This window comes from Mesocricetus auratus, unplaced genomic scaffold (assembly GCF_017639785.1).
Source record: "Mesocricetus auratus isolate SY011 unplaced genomic scaffold, BCM_Maur_2.0 Super-Scaffold_6730, whole genome shotgun sequence".
In the NCBI taxonomy this organism is placed as follows: Eukaryota; Metazoa; Chordata; class Mammalia; order Rodentia; family Cricetidae; genus Mesocricetus; species Mesocricetus auratus.
The window spans coordinates 65,789,993-65,806,357 of record NW_024429184.1 but is presented as its reverse complement, the minus strand read 5'-3'; the positions used below and the strand labels follow the sequence as shown (position 1 = coordinate 65,806,357).

General features: G+C 40.4%; 1 protein-coding gene and 1 non-coding gene across 16 annotated transcripts in view; one reads left to right on the top strand and one right to left on the bottom strand.

The window, feature by feature from the left end:
- Cspp1 (centrosome and spindle pole associated protein 1) overlaps positions 1–16,365 on the top strand; it is a 96,593-nt gene that overhangs the window by 4,069 nt on the left and 76,159 nt on the right. For 11 of the 15 annotated variants that reach the window (XR_005875638.1, XM_040741451.1, XM_040741448.1 and 8 more), the window contains exons 2-3: positions 4,192–4,298; positions 7,324–7,423. Coding sequence is in view for 14 of the 15 variants with exons in the window: in XM_040741451.1 (XP_040597385.1) it covers positions 4,200–4,298; positions 7,324–7,423 (199 nt within the window). In the remaining variant the exon portion in view is untranslated. Of the gene's footprint in view, positions 1–661; positions 789–2,561; positions 2,685–4,191; positions 4,299–7,323; positions 7,424–16,365 lie in introns of all 15 variants that reach the window. The other 4 variants (XM_021225236.2, XM_021225235.2, XM_040741443.1 and 1 more) reach the window with 4 other exon arrangements.
- LOC121139101 lies at positions 11,949–12,055 on the bottom strand. The gene has a single exon (XR_005875937.1). It is a non-coding gene; the product is annotated as a U6 spliceosomal RNA (small nuclear RNA).

Sequence of the window (16,365 nt, the reverse complement as noted above, 5' to 3'; positions counted from 1 at the left end):
TAGCAGGCAGTTTGACAACATGTTCATTTAGCAAAATAACCATAGTATATTCCCTCCTAGGGCCTTTGACTTCCCTTAACCATGCTTTACAATACTAGCATGGATTTACTCCTGTGGAACAGGCCTTAGATCAAAGCAGACAGTCATGCTACTAATCGTTGTAGTGGACACATCTTGCCTATCAGGGTCCAGCTGGGTAGGACCATCAATGGTACCCCTAACGCAACATCTTCTAAGCTAATTACAAAATGAAATTATTTTAAAAGGAGTTTGGATGGGGGGTACCTTGAATGGGTGGACTGTGTTGCTCCTAGAAGACATAAATTATTAAATGAAAATCTCAGTACTAGCAATGGGTAGTCCCATGAGTTAGTGGTTAGAGAGGTTCTGGAGGTGTTGCTAGTCACAACTAGATGGTAACACTCCATTGCTGAAGACACCATATGCTTGGGTTGCAGGACACAGAGAAACAAATCTTGAACTGACTGGGAAATGTACTCTCTGCTGTCTGGCTTTTGTATGATCCATTTATGTGAAACTCCCAAGTTAGACAGAATTATGTGGGTAGATATGAGTTGATTAGTTCTCTGGGTTTGGGGAGGAGAGAGGCATGGAAAAATTTCTTGGTGTTTTTGATCCTGTGGGTGTCTTATTCTATCAGGAAAATTGGACAGAGACATAGTGTCTCAGAACAAGGCTTGGAGAAACTCTTAAACTGAAATAAGATATGGAGCTATAGAGCATCTGCAGGGACCTGCCCTTCTTGATCTTGTCACACTGAGCTTGAGGTAGGTTACCCACAGGCTTTCCTGCTTCAAGGTTCTTTTTTTTTTTTTTTTTGTTACTTGTTTTGGGGGGTGAGGCAAGCCTCACCACGTAGCCTTGGCTGGCCTGGAACTGACTGTGTAGAAGAGGCTGTCTGGTTAAACTAACAGAGGTACACTTGCCTCTACCTCCCAAGTGCTAGGATTCATATGCTAGTGTGTATGACCACTCCCCTCCTTTCCCATGATTGCTTTTTCCAACAGTGTCTTGTGACCATGCTAATTCTATGCCTGGGGATGTGGTTTTTACTGTTTGAATAAGGCTAATGTTATTTATTCTATGTCTGTTTTATGCTTGTGTGTGCCCTTACTATCTGAGAAATCATTGTTTTAGAGCAAGCTAAGCTAGTCAGTTTTAGGGTACCAAATAAAGGTCATAATATTGTTCTTAATATGTTAATTATACACAATACTATTTTAGATAGGACATTTTTGTAGATGTATATACTTTTACGGTTTCTATTTTGAGACAAGGGTTCAGCATGCAGCCCTGGCAATCCTGGAACTTGCTATGTATGCCTCTGCCTCCTAGTACTGGGATTGAAGGCATGTGTCATCATGCCCAGCCATGTATTTTGGGTACATTCATTCCCCCATTATCCTCTTTTTCCCCCCTCCCACCAACCCTATTCCTTTTTCCAACTAGTGCTCTTTCCACCTTCATGTCTTCTTTTAGATGACCCAATGAATCTAGTTACATTTTCTTACAGGAGCATGGGCCACTTACCAGTGGCTTCTCTCCCCGCCTGCAGCCATTAGCTGCCTGTAGATTAGTAGATTAGTGAGGAGGGGGGCCTATTGTGCCTTTCCTCTCCCATGACAGAATACGTTAGGACAAATCTTGGACAGGTCTTGTGCAAGTTTTTTCAAGTTCTTGAGTGTGATGGCCAGAATCCTGTGTTCTATAACATTCTATCCCACTTTTTGGCCTTTACATTCTTGCTGCTTCCTTCTTGGTGATGTTCCCTGAGATCCGAGGTGTGATCGAGATGTCTCATTTATTATGGCTAAGCATTCAGAAGTTTCATTTTCTCAATACCTTGACCAGTCGTCAGGAGTTTTTACAATTACCTTTGCTCACTGTGAAAACCTTCTCTGCTAAAGCCAACATCAGCACCAACCTATCGATACAGACACAGATTTAGAAGGCAATTTGATGGGCACACTGTGTTTAACAAAGGAACAACCATAGCCTTCCCACTGGTGACCTTCGTAGCCACTGGCTTTTGACCGGATTCACACCACCATCTTGAATTCTCTTGTGTGGTGGACCTGAGAGCCACATAGGAAGCAATTGCTTATCCCCTAACAGCCATGCCACTATTGCACCAGTGAGCACCTTCTGCCCTACAGCTGGGAGGACTCAGTGCTGCGTAAAGCACTGTTGTTTTCTCTCTGATACAGTGAAAGCAGCCAACAAGGAGGAAGCTTCTAGCTTAGTTCTATATTGATTTCTCTCTGTCCTGTGGTCAAAACATGCTGTGTCTTCAGTAATAAGGTCTTATTTCATTCATTCTTGTAGGCAACCAATAGCAGTGGCAATAGCCTGTATTGTTTTGGAGGTTGAGGGCCTTTGCTGACCAGCAACTTATAGGGAGGTAGCCCACTCCCAGCAATGGGATTTTTATTAAATTTAATTTATTCTAATGTTTCTTGTGTTTGATTAATATCTAATGATTTTTTCTCAGATTTTGGTTTACTATATTCTATTTCCCTGTATGTTTGTTAATCTCATAGTCTTGAAGATTGATGTGATTTCCGTACCTGCTCCATCATCTGGCATTTGTTGACCTGTAATCCCAGCCCTCAGGAGGGAGAAGCAGATAGATCTCAGTGCTCCAGGTCAGCCTGGTCTACAGAGTAAGTCACAGGACAATCAGGGCTACACAGGAAACCCTATCTCTGACAAACAAGAGAGAAATTAATTTTGAACTCAAAGTTACTGAGTTAATACAAGAAGCACTTATACATTCTTCACCAACCCCTACTGTTAAGAATTTGCCCTTCTTGCTTAAACCTCTGCTTGTGTACATAATGCTATTCTCTGGATACTTATGCAAATAAAACTTTTCCTAAAGTTATACAGAGTGAATTACATATAACATTGCCCTTTGTCACACAATTCTCCAAGATGTATTTCTTGAGAATTAGCTTGAGGCCAAAGATGAAAGCATCTCAATGCTTGCCTAGCATACAGAAAGCTCTGTATTCAATCCCTAACACTAAGTGAGGAAAAGGGGAGGTTACTTTCTTCAATGACTTTAACAGAGTATCAAATTATTATCAACTGAACATACACTCATTTTTTCCCCCAGTACTGGGATTAAATCTGGCTTCACTGCATGCTAGGCAAAGAACTCTACCACGGTTCTATCCAAGTTCTTCAGGTAAACCACTAGTAGCCTTTGTGGCCTTTGATTTCTCTCTTTAGTACTCAAAATTCAGACTATTGAGGTTGACTAACTTGGAGATTTGATCAATTAAAAAAATATAAGTAAGATTTAATTGATCAAATCTCCAAGTTAGAGGCTACAAAATGCCTCTAATCCTACCACTGACTACACATTTATTTACCAGTCAACACTTAATTATTCTATTGTAGCAAAAGTCCTACATTCACCCCCATTTACTCATTAGCTTGTCATCAGGCAGAATCTCAAACTCCTTTATTAATAAGGTCCTTATTTTAAATTCACGGGCTATAGTTTTAACTGAGAAATAACTCATATACCATAAAACTCACCCAGTTTAGTTACCAGTACTAGTGAGTTGTAATGAAATCATGGTTGCTCAGTTATTACTACAATTGCATTTTACAATGCCCCTCCACCACCCAGCTAAAAATTAATTTCATATAGTTAGAAAACAGGGTATCAGAGAAAAGTGTTTTTTTTTTTTTTTCAAGACAGGGTTTCTCTCTGTAGCTTTGGAGGCTGTCTTGGAACTCACTCTGTAGACCAGGCTGGCATTGAAATCTGCTTGTCTCTGCCTCCTGAGTGCTGTGATTAAAGGTGTGCATCATCACCTGGCCAGAAAAGAGTGTTTTCCTTTTTGATTTTTGATTGTGTGAATATGGATTATGGTAATGGCTATTGATTTTGTCTGTTAATTTTTTTAGTTATGTAATTATCTAGAATGGTTTTCATTGTGAAGTTTTCACACATAGTTGTAAAGTCCTTTGGCTGTTGGCTTTTCTGGGAAATTGGAGAGGAAGAGACAGACGGTATTTATGTTCATGCTTGAGTTTGTCATTCTCAATGTGATTAAGTGAGACTAAGAACTAAATGTGAATTATGTTATTGTCTTAACACTTTAGTTTAAATCACTACACTATAGTTGTGTTCACTGAAGACTTATTTTTTTTCAGAATCTACAATGGCAGATAGCTTGGATGAATTTATTGAAGAGCAGAAGGCAAAATTGGCAAGAGATAAAGCAGAATTGGAAAGTGACCCACCTTACATGGAGATGAAGGCAAGCCTAGGAATTGTCTCCCAACATGTTTCATTAAATTGGATGTGGTGGTGCATGCCTTTAATCCCAGCTTTTGGGAGGCAGAGGCAGGTGGATTGCTGTGAGTTCAAGACCAGCCTGATTTATACAGCAAGAATTCTAGACCAGTCAGAACTGCATAGTGAGACCCTATAAAGTGCATTCTTCCCGCCAGCCTGGTCCCAGAGCTGCATCAGTCCCAAAAGAATACACAGAATGCTATATTAATTATGAAGCTATTGGCCGTTTGCTATGATTTCTTAATGGCTAGCTCTGACTTAATTATTAACCCATAATTACTAATATATATTTTTATAAGGACTTATTTTTCTGAGGACACCACCCTGACACGTCTTCTCCCAGGATTACATGGTGCCTCTCTACTCTTGACTACATTTCCCAGAATCCCCCTCAATTCCTAGTCTCACCTGTCTTGCTTCCCTATTGGCCAACAGTGCTTTATTTATCAACCAATTAGACAAACATATACACAGAAGGACTTCCCCCATAAGACCCTATCTCACAAACAAAAAAAAAAAAAAAACAAGCACACAAACACACCCTCCCCAACCAACCAACAATGAAACAAAACAATCAGGTATGTTTCACTGAGAGCGACTCTGGGTTCCGCCAGTGAGACTCTCCTGTTTCATACTTTTTAGTTTGATTAGTATGCCCTTGTTCTGATTCAGAGAGCCTGACTATAGATGTGAATTGAGAGCTTTTGAGTGTGTTTTTGGTGGGATTTTTGTATCTCACAATATTCTCTTTTGTTGGACTTTTAAAACTTGATTATGTATTTTACCAAGATAAATATTTGTCTTAAAGACCAGAGGTTAAGCAGAACAGATATAAAAGCAAGTTCTCAGATTTTTATGTGAAAAGAATATTTAATGATTAAGAAAAGTTTTTAATATGTATTAGTAAATTTATTGTGGTAATTTATTTTGTACTATGTAATGAGTGTTTTTCTGTCCCACCAGCCAGCTCCCAAATAATGACATGGAGATGACTTATTAATTATGAAAGCTCAGCTGTAGCTTAGGCTTGTTCCTAACTCTGTTATAACGTGAATTAACTCATTTATGTTAATCTATGTCCTATCACATGGCATTGCCTCTCTTCCATCTTGCACCTGCTCTTTCTTCTCTGCGTCTCCTGATGTCTTCTGTGCACCTAGATTCTCCTCTTCTTTCTTTTTTCTCCCTGAAAATTCTTCTATATATCCTGCCTGGTTATTGACCATTCAGCTTTTTATTATTCCATTTACAGCAATATATCTTCACACAGAGTACAAATATCCCACAACAGTACTATTTGCTTTTTAGAACAAGTATGTTAACAGTTAAAGCAATGTCTGGAAAGTTTTCTGAAGTTAGTTTTTATTTTGACATGAGTGATTTGTTCATTTAGCAAATACTGAGATTATGCTAGGCCCACCCTGGGCTCTGGGAACTGCACTGATGCAGACAGGTGCCATCCCTCACAGACTCAGTGTGTGGTAAAAAGACATTGTCGGTACTGTATGTCTGTATAGAATGGTTTGCCCAAGTCATTTCTGGATTACCTGTTTCCCAGTGTCTGATTTGGCTTAGCATCTGTCCCACACAGAGATAATCAAATTGAGGTGATAGTCATGATATTCTCACCATACATTTTATTCACATAAGTTAGCATATGAGTGGTAAATGTGGATATGGCATAGCCTTAAGAGATTATATTTCAATGTTCTATTTGAAATAAGTATGTCTTAATTATAATTTTTCAGGTAGTAAACTGAGGCATTGGTAAGTTAATGACTGAGATACTGTTGTTGGTAGACACTAAATGCTTGTTCTTTTATGCACCGTCTGTGACTGTCTTTCTTCCAGACAGTCTGCTGTATACAAGGGGTTATGTCAGGAGCTGTGTGTGTAACATTTCATCTAGTCACATCTTTATCAAGCAGGGGCGTTTTGTTTTGTTTTAGAGATAGGAAATGAGACTAAGGAGTTAAATAGTTTGTTCAGGTAGACACAGGGATGGATTCAGGCTGGTACCCTCACCCAGTGGCAGGGCGTGCTTGCAGTTATTTGATACTGAGGGTGAGTTTGCATGTTTGAGCATGTTACTTTACAGCTTTACTAAATGATCTTTATGTACCAGTTCAAGAGTAACTGCTTGTTGAGGCCTTGCAGGTCCTCCCTCAGCATTTCTGGGTCTTTTAATCATGCTCTGTCTTTTGTCTTCATAGACCCATAGACCCTCCCTGTGAGAAACACACACACACACACACACACACACACACACACACACACACACACACACACAGAGAGACACACACACACACACACACACACACACACACACACACACACAATGTTCATGTGGGTGTGCCCGTTATGGAATGGAGCCTGATGTCCACATTAGGTGTCTTCCTTGATTGCTGCCACCTTATATGAGATGGGAACCTCTCACTCAACCTGAACTTTATAGAGTTTGCTGTGCCGCCTGGCTGATGAACATGAAGATCTATGTGTCTCTGATCCCCCAGATCTTGGGTTCCATACACATGCTCCTAGGCCTGGCTTTTATGCAGTGTTGGGAATGCAAAGTCTGGTCCTCAAACTTGGAGGGAGTGTACTTTACTGACTGAGCCGCCTCCTCATCCTCACTCTTCACACACTCCGTGGTCTCTTTACACAATCCATGGTCTGTTAGGGTTCCTTGTGTCTGCCGGCAGTGTACAAACACTAACAGAAGCTTTCAATTTTGTTTTTACTCTTACGTTTCTAGTGTCGGGCACAGTACCTGGCATTTCATAGAGACTTATTTGTAAGAGAATGAATTAGGTGTCACAACAGGTGTTAACAGTATGTAAGTAATTTCAGTTCATTTCTCAAAATTTGCTTCAATCATGTGTTATGTAATTTTTTTCTGAGGTATTTAGTATATTGAATAAGTTTTGAGATGAATTGTACATTTTTTGTTGTTCCCCTTTGATTTGTAAATATCATGTCTTTTCCAGGGAAAGGCACCAGAGAAACTGTCTGAAAACAGTAAAATATTAATCTCTATGGCTAAGGAGAACATACCACCGAACAGCCAGCAGCCCACGGGATCCTTAGGTACGGTACTATGAGTGTGCAGCTGATTGTAGCATGCATAACAGGGCATTGTGAAAGAGGTTTGTTTCTCCGGGAAAAAAAGATTTCTTTGCAACTTTATTTTGGAATCTTACATATGACAATACAGACTGCATATGAAATGTAATTTGGAGACCTTGTACCCGTTTCATTGATATTGTCTGGTTGTGATTGATGGAAATAATATAAGAAATCGTGTGACATACTAAAAATTAGTAACAAAATTGTAAAGTGTTGAGTGTGTTTTTGTATGTGTGTACACGAGAGAGCCTGTTTTTATTGATTAAAAATGGTAGACTTGCTTTGCTTAAAATTCATAGGCCTGGCAAGATGGCTCAGCTGGTACAGATGCTTGCCACCAAGTCTGAGGACCTGTGTTTCATCTCCAGGCCCCACAGACATTTGCAAATAAATAATTTCAGTAGGAAAGAATGAAGGGAGTATAAAGTATATGAAAAGTTATTGAGGACCATTTTCTGTGTGGCTGTGTTTGCATATGTACATATACATGTGGGGTTCAGAGGCCACCTTGAGTGTAGTTCCCAGGAGAGGGCCCCTCTGAGACATGCTCGCTCACTGGGAGCTGAGCTGCTCTAGAGGTTGGGTTCCTCTTGCTTCTCCTTGGATTCTAAGCATGTGTCACATCCAGTTTCCTACATAGCTGCTAGGGATTGAACTTGGTCCCTCATTGTTACATGGCAAGCTCTTTACCTATTAAGCTGCCCAGCCGAAGGTCATCCAGATTGGAACGAGAAAGTTAATAGTACAACCATACTGATTTTAAAATTATGTTGTAGTGATTTCGGGCTACAGTACTTCTCAGTGATCCAGGGGAGGGCCTGAGGATTTAAATGAAGACAAAAGATAGCGGGTCATTCTTGCAAGGAGAATGGCGTTTATTGTAACAAGAGCAGAGCATTAAATACCAGTGAGCAGGTACGGTGGAAAACTGCTAAGGTCAGAAGCTCACGTTCCCAGGCCACTCCGACAAAGGATGGGTGGATAACAGGAACTTGAATTTAGACAATAAGGGTGGGCAGAAAACAGGAACTTGCACACAGGTCTAATTGGAAGGAGGGGAATAGGATATGCTCACTTCTAGTCACAAGCTGGTCAGCAGTCCCTATGGGGGAAGGGTCCAACATTATGTCTTAGTATGAAGTATTTGGAAACTTTTTAAAAAACAAAAATAGTAGTTTGTTGACATTTTTAATGTTGAAACATGAATATTATCAATAATATGTATCTTGTGTGACTCATTGATGGTGATTGAAATGTTCACAAAAAGTAAGTCAAATATAGTGAATTCATTTGATTCCTTGTTTTCACTGGACTAGTTCATGATCACAGGTGTATTTTCTGTTGCTACTTTGCTTTTAGTGGTAGAGAGGATAGCTAAGAGGCAGTAGTTAAAGGGCTTTTTTTCTTTATTAGAACAACAACTCAAAGTGATTGCCCTAGTATCAGTATCAGATATATAGGTAATTCACATTTAATTGTTGAAAATTATTCGTTAATATGCAGCTGTAAGGAAATGAGCTATTATATTTTAGTAAATTTCCTTAATATCTAAACTCATTAGTTTTTTTAAAGTAAGTTGGGTAATACTGGGGTCTGGAGAGACGGCTCAGTGCCTAAGGGCACTGGCTGCTCTTGCAGACTGGCCAGGTTCAGTTCCTAGTTCCCAGCTCCCATCTAGTGGTTTATAGCTGTCTGCCTCTAACCCCTGATTCAGGGATCCGATGCCCTCTTCTGACATCTACTGGGACCAGGCACTCGTGTAGTGAACAGACATACATGTAGGCAAAGCATTCATACAATAAGATTAAAAATACAAAGTCAGCCAGGCGTTGATGGTGCACGCCTTTAATCTCAGCACTCGGGAGGCAGAGGCAGGCAGATCTCTGTGAGTTCGAGGCCAGCCTGGTCTACAGAGCGAGTTCCAGGACAGCCTCCAAAACAATACAGAGAAACCCTGTCTCGTAAAAGTCAGTTGGATTATTTTCTCATCTGAAATTTGTGTGAATTAAAATTCTAAGAGATAATTAAAAACTTAATTATAGATTATTTTAGATACCTATTCATTAAGTTCAGGCAAAATCACTGAAATTTTGGGGTTGTAGTTTTGGCTTGATTGGATCGCCATGCCTTTGTGATGTGGCATGTTTGTTTTAAGTTTCTTTCCTTATAGTGTGGACATTTTCTCCCAGGATTGTTATGAACAGAAATTGAATATTTATGAAAAGACAATTGACATGTATAATAAATGTTAATGTTTCCTTGAGCTTTACATCTTCTGCAAGGGAGTTATTTTATTCTATACCCCTTACATATGAGAATTATTTTAAAATATAATGTGCAGTAGTCTTTGTCTATTTTTAAATTGGAGTGATTTGAGTTCTGAATTAGGCTGTTCCTTTTGCTTCATGACTCCCCAAGTGACTGTATCCACTCACAGGACAATTTTTTTTTTCAAACAGTGTAAATGTAATTTGAAAACCTGTACTCAAGTCTCAGTTTCTTCTCAATTTTATTTGCAACCTACTTTCTTTTATCAACTTCTTACTTCCTACTGGATGTTGCTTCTACGTGGGTATCATGGCCTCTGAGCTTTCTGGTTCTTGCCGTGTTAGCAAGCTGCTTCCTCATTCTTGGCTCCCTTTCTCTGCTTGGCAGATCAGATAATTAGGGAGATGCAGTGCATTTTAATAGGATGGCATTCCTAATGTCCAGTCAGTTCACGCTTCTCCAGTCCCCCTGACTGTTGTGTGTAGCTCCATTCTCTTGAGCGGTAACCTTTTCTTTGTGAGCCCTCTTATGTGTCTGCATGCTATTTAGTCTCTCATCCAGACATGAATCTCATGTATTAATCTGTTCCAAACTCTTCCGTGGCTTCTCATCTCCTTGTCTAATTTTAGCTTTCACTGCTGGATTGGGGTGGACATTTCTGCTGTGGTGCTATATTTTTGCTAGCTGCCACAGTGCTTGACACTTATTTACTTGGAAAAGGTATTTTGAATGAATGAGTGTTTTTTTTTTTTTAATAAAGTCAGTTGTCTTGGGAATATAGAGTTTAATTTGCATGAGATCTTTTAAAAATTGTCATCTAAAATAACTATTTATTTACATTGAATATTACTAAAGAATGTTATACAATTTTGTCTTGTTTATGGTTACTATTGCTGTTTTAAAACACAAGGACCAAAAGCACTTGGGGAGGAAAGGGTTTATTTGGCTTACATATCCTGAATCACAGTCCACTGAGGGCCGCTAAGTCAGGAACTTACACAGATCAGGAACCGGGAGGCAGGAGCTGATGCAGAGCCATGGAGGGTGCTGCTTACTGGCTTGCTCCACTTGACTTGCTCAGCCTGCTTTCTTATAGAGCCTGGACCACCAGCCCAGGGGTGGCCCCACCCACAATGGGCTGTGCCCTCCCCATTAATTAAGAAAATGCTTTACAGGCTTGCCTACTGCCCGATCTTGAAAGAAAATGGCCCCCAAAGGGAGTGGCACTATTAGGAGGTGTGGCCTTTGTTGGAGGAAGTGTGTCACTGTGGAGGCAGAGTTTGAGGTGTCATATATGCTCGAGCCACACCCAGTCTCACTTCCTGTTGCCTGCAAGATATAAAACCTTTACTCAGCTCCTTCTTCAGTGTCATGACTGTGCACCCTGCCATGTCCCACCATGTTGATAGTGGACTAATCCTCTGAAAATGTAAGCCTCCCATTTAAATGCTTCCCTTTATAAGAGTTGCCATGGCCACGGTGTCTCTTCACAGAAGTAGAAACCCTGAGACAGTGTGTAACAGCGTGTCTGTATGTGGTGTCTGTGGGTTGGTGTCAGGGCTTCATGTATGTAAGACAAATACTCTACCAGCTGAGCTACCTCTTTAGTCCCTAGTTTTGCTGGTTTTAAGTTAACCCTATGCATTTGTAACTGACAATAGAAGTTACTAATACTTTGATAAACTTTGTGAGGGTCAGCACATCAGTAGTTTTCACGTAGATTAAAAAATTTTTTTTATTAATTTAGTTTTTACCCAGTTCTCCCTCTGTCTTCTCCTCCTGTGCCTTCCACCTCCCCCTCCCCCTCCCATCTGCTCCACAGAGAGGGTAAGGCCTCTTCTAGGAAGTCTACTAAGTCTGCCCCGTTATCTTGTTGAGGTAGGACCAAGGCATCTCTCCACCCCCCCACACCCCTGTGTTTAGGCTGAGCAGGTATCTCTCCATATAGAATGGGCTCTCCTAAGTCAGTTTGTGCATTAGTGTTAGAACTTGGACCCACTGCCAGTGGCCTCATATATTGTCCCAGTCACACCATTGTCACCTATATTAAGGGAGTCTAGTTTGGTCTTATGCAGGTTTCCATTTGTCAGACCTGGGTCAGTGATCTCTCACTAGCTCAGGTCAGCTGATTCTGTGGGTTCACCATCGTGGTCTTAACTCCTTTGTTTATATTGTCGCTCCTCCTTCACTTGGATTGTACTCCAGGAGCTTGGTCCATTGAAATATGGAACACTTCACGAATTTGCATGTCATCCTTGCACAGGGGCCGTACTAATCTTCTCTCTATCATTCCTATTTCACTGTGTGTGGTGCTGAAGTGAGTACAGTTTCACATTAGCAGACACAGTAATACTTTTTACTATGGAATCTTTATATATGTATGTGTGTCATTATACTTTTTTCCACTTGCTCCCCATCCCCATTGCTCTTCCCTGTGCTCCCTTAACCTTAAGCTGAACTCATCTTTTGAAAAATACATTATATTTTTTATTATTTAGGGGTTGCAGTCTTAGGTAGTTGAAGAACACCTTGTGGATATCATTTCTCTCCCTTCATTGAATGGAATTAATGGAGTCTGTCAGGCCTGGCAGCAGATGCTTTAACCCACTGAGCCATCTCACTGGGCCCTAAACACATCCTCTTGTGCGTTAATTGTGGTGATATTTTGTTTATGATATAATAAAGCTTGCCTGAAGATCAGAATGTAAAGCTAGTCACTGCCATAGAGGCCAGACAGTGGTGGCACACTCCTTATAATCCTAGGACTCAGGAGATAGAGGCAGATGGATCTCTGTGAGTTCAAGGCCACCCTGGGCCTTGTATGAGAGTGAATCAGTCTAAAAGAGAAACAGAGCTCATGCCTTTAGTCCCAGCACTAGGGAGGTGGAAACGGGAGTGATGTGGCTGGGCAGAGAGAGGAGTATAAGGTGGGAGGAGATAAGAACACATTGCAATCTAGGCAGTCTGAGGAGCAGTGCAGTCTGGAGATGCAGTCTGGTGACAGGATCCCCCTTTGGTCTGAACATTGGTAGAGGTGAGAACTCTCCAGTGACTGACCACTTTGCTTCTCTGATCTTCAGGTTTAATCCCAATGTCATCTCTGGGGTTTTGTTTGTGCTACGTATCCATGTGAGTTTGAGGCCAGCCTGGTCTATAGAGTGAGTTCTAGGACAGTCAGAGTTACCCGGAAAAACCCTATCTCAAAAAAAAAAAAAAAAAAAAAAAAAAGAAAAAAAAGAAAAGAAAGCAGAACATGACAAAGCCATTGTGAGGTAAAGTGGACGTAATTTGGTGACTGAATCTGATGGGGCACTAAACTGTGAGCATGGTGGACAGCTGCCAGGCCCTGCTCTGCTTGGTGCAGTAGGATGGACTGTGGGGAAACAGAGACTTGAAGAAGCGTAATGCATTCGTGTAGGGAGGAAGAGCTCCGTTGTGAGAAGTTGGTGCACTGCTCTACCCTTCCCTTTCCCCCTTTTCTGGGATTAAAGGTGTGTGCTGCCACCTCCAGGCTCAGCAATATAATTTGGGATCAGGTTTTATGCTCTTCCAGCATGACTCTTTGTACTAAGGATTGTTTGTTTTAGCTTTTAGCTATTTGAGTCCTTTTCCTTTCAATATGAATTTTAACCTTTGTTTGTGTGTGTATGTGTGTGTGTGTGAAAATGTCATTGGGACTGGTATGGATTGCATTGAATCTGTAGATGGTTTTGGTAATACAGCCATTTTCTATAATAGCATATGGACTATCTTTTCATTTTCTTTAGTTAGTGTCTTAAAATTTTATTATGTTGAGACATGTTCTTTCTAGTTCTAATTTCTTTTTTTTTAAGGATTTCTTTATTATGTATACAGTGTTCTGTCTGCATGTACTCCTTCAGGCCAGAAGAGGGCACCAGATTTCATTACAGATGGTTGTGAGCCGCCATGTGGTTGCTGGGAATTGAACTCAGGATTTCTGGAAGAGCAGCCAGTGCTTTTAACCTCTGAGCCATAGATCACTTCAGCCCCTTCTATTACTAATTTCTTCAGGGCTTTTTATGATCAAGCGATATTAAACCCTTTTTCTTTTCCCTGAGACAGGGTTTCTCTATGTAGCTTTGAAGCCTGTCCTAGAACTCCCTCTGTATACCAGGCTGGTCTTGAGCTCACAGAGATCTGCCTGCCTCTGCCTCCTGAGTGTTGGGATTAAGGGTGTGCACTATTACCACCCAGTGAGATGTTGAACTTTGTAAAAATTCTACATTGATTGAGGTGATTATATAATTTCTGTTCTCATATTTTTGGTTGTGAGCCTAGCGTTTAGCGGCTGAGCTATCCCTCCAGCCTGAATTTCTGTTCTCAAGTCAATTAATATAATAAATTATACTTATGGATTTGTGCATGTTGAACAGATTTTGCATCCTTGACATGAAATCAGATTGGCCATCATCTTAGATTGCTTTCTCTTGCTGTGCATGGTAAAGCAACCTGGGGCGGAAAGGGATTTTTCAGTCTATAGCTTATAGTCACCCTGAAGAGAAGTCAGGTCAGGAACTGGAAGGGGAGCCCTGAAGGAGTAATACATCTGGCGCCATCCTCTCTCTATGGCTTCTTCAGCTTGGTTTCTTAACCCAGGACTGTAACAGGACTTTCTTTGACCTACCAGCTCCCAAATAATAACATGGAGACTTATTAATTATGAAAGCTTGGCCTTAATTATGAAGACTTGTTCCCAACTGGCTTTCAGAACTTAAATTAACCTGTTTACATTCTGCCACGTGGCTTGTTACCTCTGCTCAGTACCATGTATCCCCTTTCTCCAGTGTCTGGTGGGCAAATTCCCTGCTTCAGATTCTCACCCAGAGTTCCCATCTCTGTCCAGCTATTGGCTGTTGAGCTCTTTCTTAAACCAATCAAAAGGTGCCTTGGCAGAGACACATCTTCACAATGAACAAAAAGATTATCCTACAATACAAGGCCACTTTCCAGGGATTGCACCTCCTACAGTAGGCGGGACCCTTCCCACATTAATAATTAATCAAGTAAATGCCACATAGAGCTACGGTCAGTCTGTTAGATACATTTTCTCAATTTAGGTACTTCTTCATAGATTACTCTAGTTTACGCCAATTTCATAAAAACTAGTCAGTCCAGTCCTGGTGTGTATGATCTTAATGTGTTATTGAGTTTAATTTACAATGTGCATGTTCAGGGAAATTGACGTAGTTTCCTTTGGTGTTCTTAACTGGTTTTGGTGTCAGGGTAATGCTGCATTCAAAGAATGAGTTTCATACTGTTCCTTCTCTTTCTATTTTATGGACAGTTTGAGGGATATTGGTATCAACTTGGTAGAGTTTAGTAGTAAAATTATTTCGTCGTGGACTCTTCTTTGTTGGGAATGTCTATTATAGATCTGATTATGTTATTTGTATCTTTTGGTTTGGCAGGTCATCTGTGTGTTGGAATTTATACACTTTTTACAGATTTTTCAGCTTTTTGCAATTTATTTTTTAATTTCAAAATATACCCCAGTGATTCTCTATTTCATTGAAATTCATAGTAATCTCTACTTTATCATCTTTAATTTTACTAATTTGATTATTTTCTCACTTTCTTTTGATTAATTTGGCTAGGGATTTGCCAGTTTTATTTTCTTTTAATAAATCAAGTGTTTTCTTCCTTGAGTCTATGTATTAATTTTTTTAGCCTTTATTTACACCTGGGTCTTTATTGTTTCTTGTTGTCTACTGGTTTTCAGTTTAGCTTGTCCTCAGTTTTCTAAGACCTTGAGGTATACCAATTGATCATTTGAGATCTCTTTTTATTTGAAAAATAATTATTTGTGTACATGTCTGTCTATCTGTGTGGGCATGAATTAACTGGAAGGACTACGATCTCCGTAAAACTTCATGATCTTTCTCAATAACCTAAAGTTCTACTGCGAGGTAAGTAGAGGTAGCAGTGCTTTGCCACAGCACTAAGAGGGTAGAAACAGGATTAAGAGCTCGGCTGTCCTTGGCTATATAGAGAGTTTCAGGCTAACCTTGGCTGTATGAGACCCAGTCAAAAAACAAGGAGAGCATATCGTGCTGGTTAGTTTTTGCCGATCACTTTACACAACCTAGAGTTAGCTGGGAAGAGGGATCTTCAGTTGAGGAATCACCTTGATCAGATTTGTCTGTGGCCAGTGTCTGAGGAATTAGCTGTATTGCTGAGTGAAGTGGAAGTCCCAGGCCACTGTGGGTTGTGCCATCCCTAGGCAGGTGGCCTGGGCTGTATAAGAAAGCGTACTGAACACAAGTCAGTGAGCAGCATTCCTCCATACTTGCTGCTTCAGTTCCTGCTGGAGTTTCTGCACTGACTTCCTTCACTTAGAGATTGTTACCTGGAGGTGTGAACTGAAATCCTTTCCTCTCCCAAGTTGCTTCTGGTCATGGTGATAAAGTATTTTGACCAAAACAACATACTTCTATGATCCAGTTCACAGAACTCCCTTGCATGGTTGGTTCATTTCATATTGCTTCTGTTATATCTTTGGCAAAGCCTCTAATAGTGAAATCCGATCTTTTGTATGTGGCCATATGTAGCTAAATTTGCCGTAAACTAGAGTAATCTATGAAGAGTTTAGTAGTAAAATTATTTCGTCGTGGACT